At 38.6% G+C, this 12,161-nt stretch overlaps 1 protein-coding gene across 1 annotated transcript in view; it reads right to left on the bottom strand.

Moving 5' to 3' along the window:
* Positions 1 to 147: 147 nt before the first annotated feature.
* sigirr (single immunoglobulin and toll-interleukin 1 receptor (TIR) domain) overlaps positions 148 to 12,161 on the bottom strand; it is a 54,726-nt gene continuing 42,712 nt past the window's right edge. Inside the window, exon 10 of the mRNA XM_072592071.1 lies at positions 148 to 3,796. Coding sequence (XP_072448172.1) covers positions 3,606 to 3,796 — 191 coding nt within the window. The 3' untranslated portion in view covers positions 148 to 3,605. The remainder of the gene's footprint in view (positions 3,797 to 12,161) is intronic.

The raw sequence follows: 12,161 nt of genomic DNA, 5'->3' as shown, positions 1-12,161 counted from the left end.
AAGCACAGCTGATCAGGCAGCATCCAAGGAGGAGAGTTGATGTTTCAAGCAAACTCTTCATTTTTTCTGATGAAGAGCTTATGCTTGAAATGTTGACTCTCCTGCTCCCTGGATGCTGCCTGATCGGTTTTGTTTTTCTAGCACCACATTCCGACTGTGGACAAAGCAAAGTATGTTGTGGCTTACTTGAAACCAGCAGGTTCCAATGATCACTGAGTCTGAAAAGGAATTAGCATTTGGAATAACCTACCCATTCATTCTGGACTTTAAGCCTGGTGAAACCACCATTGAAGTGATAGATGAACCTAATGGTCCTGTGAATAACTTTGACCCTCCAGGTATCAGAAGGCAAGGAGTACTGTTGCAAAAGTGAACTGAATTATTTGTAAAGATTTGACCATAATAATCTTTAGAAAAAGGGGCAGCTACCTCAGGTGGAATTAGATATCAGAAAAGATCTCGATTCCTGAGAAATGTCAAGGGAACTTGCACAGGTATTCAGAATTCTTTTTATATTCAGTCACACAGAATTTACAGTTTATCAATTTATCACCTTGGAAGTTTAGAAAATTTCAGAGGACAGGGCATTGCAATGAGTGCTGTCTATTTCAGCTTGCAGTTTGAGGAAACCACCACTACTATAAACAGAGGGTGGTGGAGGAATGCCTTTCAGGCTGAAGGCATGTAACAAATGGTGTGCCACAAGGATTGGTGCTAGGTCCACTGCTTTTTGTCATTTGTATAAATGATTTGCATGTGGTTAGTAAGTTTGCAGGTGACACCAAAATTGGAGGTGAAGTGGACAGTGAAGAAGGTTACCTCCATACAATGGGATCTTGCTCAGGGCCAGTGGGCTGAAATTTAGATAAATGTGGAGGTGTTACATTTTAGAAAGGCAAATCAGGGCAGGACTTGTATACTTAATGGTAATGTTCTAGAGAGTGTTACTGAACAAAGATCTTGGAGTGCAGGTTCAGGTAGATAGGATAGTGAAGAAGGCATTTATTGGTCAGAGTTTTGAGTATAGGGGTTGGGAGGTCATGCTGTGGCTCTACAGGACATTGGTTAGCCCTCTTTTGGAATATTGTGTGCTATTCTGGGATGTCTTCTATAGGAAGGATGTTCTGAAATTTGAAGGGGTTCAGAGAAGATTTACAAGGATATTGCCAGGATTGGAGGATTTGAGCTTTTGGGACCGGCTGAATTGGCTGGGTCTATTTTTCCCTGGAGCCTCAGGCTGAGGGGTGACTTTATAGAAGTTTATAAAATAATGAGGGCCATGGATGGGGTATATAGACAAGGTCTTTTCCTTGGGGTGGAGGAGTCTAGAACTAGAGGGCATAGGTTTAGGGTCAGAGGGGAAAGATTTAGAAAACGTTGTCTCTGAGGTCGCTTTTAGAGGGTGGTGCCTGTATGGAATGAGCTGCCAGAGGAAGTTGTGGAGACTGGTACAATTATAGCATTTGAAGGGCTTCCAATGGCATATGAATAGTAAGGATTTAGAAGGATATGGGCTAAGTGCTGGCAAATAGGACAACATTAGTTCAGGATATCTGGGTGGTATAGACTAGTTGAACGTTCTGTTTGTGCTGTACATATGACCTATTACATTGCCACCTGATAATTGTCATATTTAGTTTACAGCCAGTAATAGACAAGATAAAGGAGATGGTTTTCTTCATTAACACTTCTAAATTTGTGACTATGTTGCACAATTTTACAATAAAGGTACTACAATAAAGGTTTTGTTCTTGTGCAATCCCACATTATAGAAAGTTCTCGAGTTTGATGCAATTTGGGCTGCAGGTTTTTATGTTGAAGGTGGTACAATCAAATACTATCCTACTCTCTTCCATTCTGTGCTGCAACTCCTCTTCTTCCTCAAACAAAGTAATGCTCATTAGGAACCCAATCATAGTAATTCAGAACTTGATCAAATAGGGAGATAATAGGATAAGGCAGGGCAGATGAAGAAATATTTCCCATAAGTGCGATTAGTGCTGTTAAGTTGAAAATAGAAAATCATTATTTAAAAATCCTGTACATACACAAAATTCTGACCAAAGTAAAAGATTTAACGTATTCTAGTTGTGGTTATTACAGCTCTTAATTCTTCTCATACGTTAGTGATCTCCCATCTGGCAAACAGGGAAAATCCATAATACATATGATACATTTATAGCTAATACAGAACAGAAAAGGAGTAGTTACCTATACTACTCCATAATTTACCTCTTATTTGCATCTGAATTACTGCAAAACTGATCTGAGGTTATATGGCTTGAGAATGAATGAACTAAATTGGATAAGCAGCCATAAAATGTTAAAATTCCTCCATTTGTGCTGTGAATGGCTGTTAATAGATTTTATTTTGCTCAGATTAAAGAACTATTAGAAGTGATGTCCTGCAGGGAATGGGCAGTTCTGTCTATGTTCACGGGAGTCTCAATTTTGATATTTACTGTCAAACAAGTTAGAATAGGTCAGCAGGTGGTAGATAGAAGTTAATATGGTTAAGTGTGGGATGATAATTATCATTGGGGTAGAAGAAATTGGAATATGCATTTAATAGAAATCTGTAGGAAACAGAATAAAGGGCCCAGAGATTAAATTCCTTGAAAGTGAAAGCATAGTTAGATAAAGCCATTTTTAAAAAAGTCATTTTGGATTTTACAAAGAAAAAGAGAAGTAACTGTTAAACTGGTGAGGAAATGGAGGGCAGATAACTATTTAATGCTGTAACAAATGCAATGCTTTATAGAAAGAACCTAAAAATCCTTTGCCAAGATGGAAAAATAGTTTCAAGATTTCACCTTATTGGCTTATTTCCATTGTAACAAAGATAGATCAGAGGAAATAATAAAATAAAGAATGGCTATTTTGATCTAAGCAGCTGAAAGACTATACCACCAAAACAGTTAAACATTCTTCCAACATCTCAGTAATTGTATACCTTCCCTGATTAAGGTTTAACATTTAAGAGCAGTAATAGTGTTAGTGATCAAAAATGCAACAATTTCAGGTGAATGTAGACAGCAGTGAGAATAGTGAGGGAGAAGGACAATGCAGAATGTCCCCTGTCCTCACCCTATAATGGAGATGAGAAGCAATGGAGGCCCACAGCTTGTACAGCAGTGAAGGGAAAATTTACAACGTGACCACTAACCTTCAGGCTGATCTTTGCTCCAGGGTTACTGCAGATTCCTTAAAAAGATACATAATCCATCATTTTGACTTCATGACCTGTTTCTCCAGCCATATATAGAGATCATCTTTTCCGGGAAGATTAGATATTGTATGTTAAAATTGCCATTAATTTTGTTTTAACGAAGATTTTTTACAAACACGCTTTCACCTGTTTTGAATGGGCAGAATTCCAGCTAGAGTAATATAACGTAGCATGAATACAGCAAAATTATCTCTAGAATTGGTTATAGCATGGCAATGTATTCCTTGCTCTTAACATGAGATGAAAATACTCAGCTGTGTACTGAATGTTTAACCAAATAAAGAGACAGATCGATGGGGATTGTATGGCAGAGATGCAAAATTGACAGCAATGATGGGGTTGGAAAGGGACTACTATGCATTGTGATCACCCACATTTAAATGTCATCTTCAGTTACAAGGCAGTAGAAATCTGTTCTTGTTTCATAATTTCGAGATCCCAGATCTGCAATATCCACATCACTTCTTTCTGTGTACTCAGAAGGAGGTTCCACACTGGAATTAGTCTTCATTTTAGGAAGAGCAAATACAGGTGGGGGAGGGCCTTTGTAAATTGGTGCTCTCACTCCTGGGGGGAGAAAATAAGGACAGTCACTACGAGCAGTACATATTCACACGTTCCTAGTTTGGGGAAAATTTCATGCTCCTTGACATTAGTCTTTCTTGAAATTGTAATTACTTACACCCACGCATTCTATACAAATGTTAGAAATTGAGAAATTGAATAAGAAGTCAGACCTTTTTCACTGGAGTAATACAATCATAGAAATCAGTTACTAGGAAGTGATACAAAATATGATAGGGCCAGTATAAATGCATTTAAAAGGTTAAGCATAATTAATTCTACTAGATGAGATGAGAAAGCAGATTGGAAGCAATAACTTGATGGACCTATTCTTCCTTTTAATTATAAATATACAAGACAGTCTCCCAATGTTCCAGCCACAGTACTTAGAAACAGAATCTATGCTTCTCATAAAATCCTCAAGGTTAATCCCAAGGGAACTGTTGATTATTTCACACACACTACCATCGTTACCCAAGTTGTTAAATTTGTAAGTATCTATCCATGTGCCAGAGGTGATAGATATGCTGCCTTAAAACTTGCCATTTCTCAGCCCATGCCTGGATATTGTCCAAATCTTGTAGTTGAACATGGACTGCTTCAATACTTGAAGAGTCACAAATGGTGCTGAACATTATGTAAGTATAGGCAAACATCCACACCTTCTGACCTTATGATGGAGGGAAGTTAAAGATGGTTGGGCCGGTGATATTACCCTGAGAAGCTCCTGCAGAGATGAACTGGAGCTGAAACGACTGACCTCCAATAACCACAACCATCTTCCTACATGCCAGGTATTATTTCAACCAGCGAGTTTGCTTCCTGATTCCTCGATATCTCACACTGTCGAATTGGCCTTGATGTAATTCTAATTACACCTCTTTTGTCCCTGTTTGAACCAAAGCTGTAATAAGAAGCTGAGTGGCCTTGGCAGAACCCAAATGGGGCATTGCTGAGCAGGTGCTACTTGATTGCACTGTTGATGACGACACCTGTTAATTTTTACTGATAATTGAGACTCTAGATTCCTATTCTATAAGACAAGATGCATTAAATATTTTTTTTTAAAAATCATAGAAACTCATGTTTTTATAGTTCTGGTTAACGCTGTCCTATTTCTCCCATCTTATCAATTTTTTAGTCAACGTTTGTTCATGTTATATTGTTTGACTTACATGTTTCTGCGTCTATGCTCTGACCAACCTTCTGACTTACCACAGGTCTGTGCTTAACTATCTGCTTTTTATTTAAGTTTGATATGATCTTTGGCCTTTCTAGTTAACCGTGGATTGTGGGTCTGCCCCTCGGAGTTTTTCTTATAAATATGAATGTGTATGTTCTGTACATTCTGAAATATCCCCCAAATGTCTGCCACTTCATCTCTATTGACCAGTACTTCAACCTGATCTGCCAATTCACTTGACAGTCTGGTTTCATGGCCCCGTAATGCCCTTATTTAAACATTTTTAAAAAAGAAATATTGGACCTACCCCCTCAAACGGAATAAAATTCATATTATAGTTGCTGCTACTTAGGAGTGCCTCCACAAGAGATCAATAATTAATCCTATTTCATTACACAATACCAGATCTGGTTGAATGCAGAATGTGCTGTTCTAAGAAACTGTGAGAATTTCTTAGTGAAGTTACCTTTGCCCATTTGACTTTTCCAGTCTATAGAGATTAAAATCTCACGTTAGTACTGCTAGACCTTTCATGTCCTTTATGTTCCACTCTACTGTCTAGCCACTGTTAGGGAGCCTAAACACCACCACCACAAGTGACTTCTTGCCTTTATCATTTCTCATTTCTATACCAACTGTTTCCATATCATGGTTTCCTGAATTTAGGTCATTTGTCTACTCTTTTTAATATTAAAATTATTTTATTTTAATATTATAATAAAATATGATCCACCCCTCCACCTTTTCCTAGCTTCCTATCATTAATGGTCTGTACTCTTCAATATTCAGGTTCCAATCTACGTCATCCTGTAGTGATAGGCTCTGAAATGGATACCAGATCATTCTGTTTGCCTTCCAATTCAGTTGTTTGTTTCAAATACTAGGTTTTTTCAGATATCATCTTTTATTCTTAGCTGTTGATTCTCTCCACATTCTGTCCTCTACTCTGTTTATCATTTCCTTTACCAATATCACTATTTTAATGTCTCTAGTCTTTGATTTACGTGCTCCATATTTAATCCCTCACCTCTACAACATAGTTTAATATCAGCTCTAATTTGCTAGTCATGTGGATTTCAGAATTCTGGCCTCAGCATGGTTCAAGCGAAAATCATCCCATCAAGCCAGATCACACACTTCCACTGTACTGGTGTTTGTGCTCAAATTGGAACCCACTTCTCCCATACCAGTCTTTGAGCCACACATTCATTTCCCTAATCTGATTTGTCATATGCCAACTTGCACATGGCTGAGACTGAAGGGGGACCTGAGACTATAAGATTGAGGGACTTGGATAGGATGAATAGCATGTTTCCCCTCAGAAGGGTCAAGAACTAAAAGGTAGACTTTTAAAAGGTCAATAACAGGAGGTTTAGACAGAATTTTAGGAAAAGAGTTTTCACCCAGAGGGTGGTGGAGGACTAGAATACATTGCCTGGGTAGGTAGATCAGGAAGGTAACTTCAACCTTTTAAAAAAGTACCTGGATGAGCACAATATCCTAGCATTCAAGGCTATGAGCCTTGTAGGAGGAAAGTGAGATGAATGTCGGCAGTAGTTTATTTTTTAGCTGTACTAACTAAGGGGCTGAAGGGCCTTTTTTATATAATAGGATTCTGTGTAATCCATTACATAACTTTCTCTCCAGCCCTGAGAAGATGTATGCTTCCTGGACCCTGGGACTACCACACAATGAAGCTCTCATTCTTTTCAGACAACAATGGCAAGCCTATCTCCTGTCATTATCATATTCTTTTTTGCTCCCCCTACTTTAATGCTTCCTATATTATGGTGCTAGAGAGTCTGTTTGCTCATCCACCTTGCAGCCCCTACTCTTATCCAAACAACCTGAAAGAACCTCCAACCTGTTGAGACAATGGCAAAGGCTGATGCTCCCACATTCTGAATTCTCTTGACCTGTGCCTCTCACTGCATGACGATCTTGTTGTGGAACATCAGCCGAAGTAGAAGAAAAACTGAAAGAACTACAGATGCTGTAAATAAAAAAAGAAATTTTTGGAAAAGCTCACAGGTCTGGCAGCATCTGTGAAGCGACATCAGAGTTAGCATTTCAGGTCACTGCACCAGAAATGATAACTCTCATTTCTCTTTAAAAGATGCTGCCAGACCTGTTGAGCCAAAGTAGAAGACTCTATCCCAAGTATGACTGCCATCTCTCGTACCAATGAATCCAGGTAATATTCCCCTTCCTTGCTGCTCTTTCTGTAGTTCAGTCTCAAGCTCAAACACTGAAGCTGAAGCTGAAGCTGAAGCTGAAGCTGAACTTCAAATGCCTGCCCTGAACCAACCTGGTGTAGCAATTGTGACATGCTGCATCTGTGACATAACCTGTCTTGCCATCCTCAGTGTTTTAATTAACAACCTTATTTTGTTCAATCACTTATTATCCTTTGTTTTAATATATTCCGTAACCTTGCCATTAGAAACTATTCTCTGAAACTTAGGAATAAAATAAACCTTAGTTACGTACCAGATACTCACTAAATCACTAGCTCCTTCATTTGTAGAAGAGTAAGAACCAATTCCTCGAAGTTGAAATATTAGAAAAACCAAAGGCAACACCCAGCTTCCAGCACAGTACTGTAAGGTCACACTCAAGTGTTTAAGTCATACTAAATTGAATAGATGTATACTCTTGAAACTAAAGGCCCATCTGACCCAGTTATTGAGAAACCAGTTTCAGCTGTCTCTTTAATTAAGCTCAACTGCTTTCCAGCAGTTGTTAAACCTTGATTGAGAGCAACTTCAGAATTTCAACTGTAGATTGTTATATGCTAACTATAAAAAGTTAAATTTGTTCTAAAAGATTCCGATCACTTACCCATCACTGTCAGCATACAATGCTGAAGTTGTCCATGCTTAACTGCTATGCAGAATTTTTCCAAAAATTACTGGTTGGGCCAGCAATCGTTAACCATCCCTAGTTGCCCTTGAGAAAGTGGTGTTGGTGAGCTGTCTTCCCGAACCACTGCTGTCCATTTGGTACGGAATCATCCACAATACAATTAGAGAGGGAGTTCTAGGACTTTGAACCAGTGATACTGAAGGAACAGCAACTCTTTTCAAGTTAGGATAGTGAGTGAAGTGGAGGGGAACTTGTAATCCCATTAATGTACTGTCCTTGTCCTTCTAGATGGAGCAGTTGTGTGCTTGGAAAATATTGCCGAAGGACCCTTGGAAGATTTCAGCAGTATATCATGTTTATGGGAAATATTATTGCTGCTATGCATTGGTGGTAGAGGGAATTAATGGTTGTGGACAAGAAAGTGTTATGGACCAGACCAAACTTCCTCAAAATATATTAAGAGGATAGTCGATAGTCTATACCCTAACATTTTCTTATTTTAAAAAGGTGATTCATCACATTCCAGATGCAATTCAATTGGTCAACCTACTCGACTTGAAGCAAAACAGTTTGTCTATTTTCATACTACAATTAAAATACAAAAGAAAAGAATTGGATTAACTATAACTCTTGAAATGCTAAACAAAATAGATATTAACCACTAATTAACTGTTCCAATATGGTAATTCCCATAAACACGCTCTTGGCAAAGGCAAATTCAGTAAAATACATTATCTCACATATAATTCTAGCAACAGGAAGAGAATCACACCTTTTTGTTGTAATAGAGTGGAATAGCAGTTTCCATACCCAGCTTCAGGACACCAGCAACTGAAGGCTAAAACTAAAAAGAAATCCTGGTTCTGTGGGAGCTTGACCCCACCCATTCAGGCTGCTTCTATCGTTCCAACTTATTTTTTAAAATCCTCAAGGCCTCACAAGCTGTTTATTTTATTGGCTTTGGAGTAGACTGCTCAATACTTCTGTCTCAACCCTTCATGGGAAAAAAAACAGGACAAAATATACCTCTTAAAGTCATATTATCCTCACAAAATTTTGCGAATGTATTGAAGATTTGGGTCTTTTTTATAAGCATCTTGATCCTCTGGGTCAGTTTGTTACTCAGCTGAAGTTGGTAGCTGCCTTTCCAATGGTGGTACTTCCATTGTCATTTATCTCAAGAGGATTGGAAATATAAAAGCAGTGACGTACTTCTGAGACTTTATAAAGCTCTAGTTAGACCCCATTTAGAATACTGTGTCCAGTTTTGGGCCCCACATCTCAGGAAAGACATACTGGCGCTGGAGCGTGTCCAGGGGAGATTCACGTGGATGCTCTCTGGAATGGTAGGCCTAATGTATGATGATCAGCTGAGGATCCTAGGATTGAATTCGTTACAATTTAGAAGGTTGAGGGGAGATCTAATTGAAACTTACAAGATAATGCATGGCTTAGAAAGGGTGGATGCTGGGAGGTTGTTTCCGTTAGGCAGGGAGACTAGGACACGTGGGCACAGCATTAAAATTAGAGGGGGTAAGTTTAGAAAAGAAATGAGGAGACATTTCTACACACAGAGTGGCGGGCCTGTGGAATTCATTGTCACAGAGCGCAGTGGAGGTTGGGACATTGGATGCCTTCAAGGCAGAGATTGATAAATTCTTGATCTCGCAAGGAATTAAGGGCTACGGGGAGAGTGCAGGGAAGTGGAACCGAAACGCCCATCAGCCATGATTAAATGGCGGAGTGGACTTGATGGACTGAATGGCCTTTCTTCTACTCCTACATCTTATGATCTTATGTTGGCAGGGAAAGCATAGCTCAGTAGGATAGAACAAAATAAAGATGCAGCACTGTTCCACCTTTCTCTTGATCTCAAAACAATCACTTGAGCAGCTGCCAAAATAAGTGGCTATTAAGGAAGGAGACTGTGAAGCTTGTGAGGGTAGCCACTTTTCTCTTTGATCCTGTAGAGGTCTACCCTGCTCAAATTTTTTTTAGATCTACAAAAATAAGGTAGCATTGTGCCTGCTGCTCTCTGCATTTCTCTTAAAGCTGATGTTGAGAGAAAGTCATGACTACCACAGGTCTGCCTGCTCTGAAGCCACATAGTGCCACTAGATATAGGAGTAATTTGGTGATATGTCTGTGATTTTTACATACTATAATTAATAGAAAGGTTACCATTGTCACTCGAAGTTTTACTTCTTTGCATGAATTGATCAAATAATTGTCAACATAGTACCTTGCTAACGTCTGCATAAATGCCTTGCCTAGCATGAAGTTGTTATATACTTTTAGAGTTGAGACAGGATGCATGTTTCACTGATGAAAGAGCAAAATGTAGTTCAAATCAATCTTTGCCAAACATGCTTACTGCAGCTTTGCAGATGATTAATCACAGAGATTTCCAAGATTTATCAGTGAGACCTCATCACAGAATGTTTGCCATTTGTGTCACCCCTAGTGCATGGGCTATTGATGCACAGCACAAAAGAAGTGATCACACTGCCGTCATTGTACAGCATGAAAGAGTGAGGCAAGCAAATAGGAGACCACAAATTTGGCAATTTCAGAAAAACACAAGCAGGAGTCTGGAGCATGTGATTAGGCTAACCAGAGGCCTGAAAGCTGGGAAAATACAACGAATACAGGTTATTGGGAGACAAGTTTAAAAAAAAGACCAACCAGGAAACCTGGAGATGGAAGAGAATAGAATCAAAATAATTGAAGGCCATGAGAAAGCTGGAGAGAGTGAAATAGCATTCTACAGCCCAGAGAGGAAGTCAGAGCAGCTTGAGTAATCTCCAAAAATGAATCTAAAATACCATCTCAATACAGTGATCACCATCTATTTTCAATGCTTCCCTCCCTCCCCCCCAAAAACATGCCTTCAGTTTCTATTCACATACACAGCAGTAGGAACATACTGAGTATGCAAGTGTGGTTTACAGATAAAGTGCTTTGCTGCATTTATACCAAATTTAGCTTGAATTATTTATAAAATCCTCAGTCACACTTGAGCACTGCACTGAATCATATTTTTTGCTTGTTTGCAAATACAGTTAATCAACAACAGTCAGATCATGGCTATAAATAAAGAGAAAACACTGAAAACTGCAATAGTATTATTTAAAATGTAAAAGGAAAAATTAATTAATATTCTGAATTTGATTCCTTCAACTGCAAGATGATAAAGCCTTTTAGTAAAGTTGGGAGAATACAAGAGGCAAGGGAGATATAACAATCCATTCACTCAAAAAGGAACTGTATCGGCTGAGTAATCCATAAATTATCTGTTGAAAACTGGTGATGCAAAAGGTAATTTTGTGATTAGCAATGAAAAGGAATTAACAATCAAAAGAACATGCAAGTAGTTAGTGAGAACCATACAAATAAACAGGTAAGACAAGAGGGTAATTGAAGAAGCAACACAAACTCCAAATATAGATAATCTAAATTTAACAGAAGAAAAAATAATAGACCAATGTTATGCACATTCAGCATTCCTCTCCTAAACACACTAAAACTGCATTCTCATAACAGGTTTGTACCTAACATCAATTAGTCACTTCTCTTGCATCCAACGGTTACTGCAATCTCACACCAAATCACTAGCAACATTTCTGAATTTTGGATATAGTGGAGGTCTGAAGTCATTAAAATCACTGTTCAGACTAGAGAGCCCTACCCTACCCAGGAAAAATGTCCTTGTATTTTAAAAAATTGGATATCTATTTTCATCTGTGATTTTCATCTTTCTCCATTCATATACTACTGAACCTGTTCACATTTTTATCACCCGACTGTGCCATTGCCATCCTGGTCAACCTACCTTTCTTAACCCTCCATGAATTTGAGTTCATTCAAAATTCCGCTACCTGTAATGTATCCCGTATTGGCCCGCAATGCACCGTTACTTGATCCTTGCCAACCTGTATTGATTCCCGGTCCCTCAATACCTCAAATTTAAAGTCTGCATATTTGCATTTAAATAATGTCAAGCATTGTCCTTCCACTTCCTCCAATCTTCGTAAAAAGCATTCTGTTCATCAGATTTTCTCTTCCTCAGCCTTTGGTCTTATGCATATCCTCCCACTTTGCTCTTTACTTTCACCCATTTAGGTTCAGCACTGTGAAATTTGCTCATAGCCTCCACCTCTCCTTTAAAAACCCACCCTTCAACCTGTCTAAGACGCTTACAGTTCACAAGCTTATAACACACATGTTGAGGTTACTTAATTACTTGTTGTCTTTTGTTCTTTTAAATTTTACTGTGTCCCACGTGACATTTGAGAGGGGTGTATTCAAATTAGTCACTCC

This window comes from Chiloscyllium punctatum, chromosome 22 (assembly GCF_047496795.1).
Source record: "Chiloscyllium punctatum isolate Juve2018m chromosome 22, sChiPun1.3, whole genome shotgun sequence".
Classification (NCBI taxonomy): Eukaryota; Metazoa; Chordata; class Chondrichthyes; order Orectolobiformes; family Hemiscylliidae; genus Chiloscyllium; species Chiloscyllium punctatum.
Note: the sequence above shows the minus strand (reverse complement) of the source record. Positions and strands in the feature narration are given on the sequence as shown.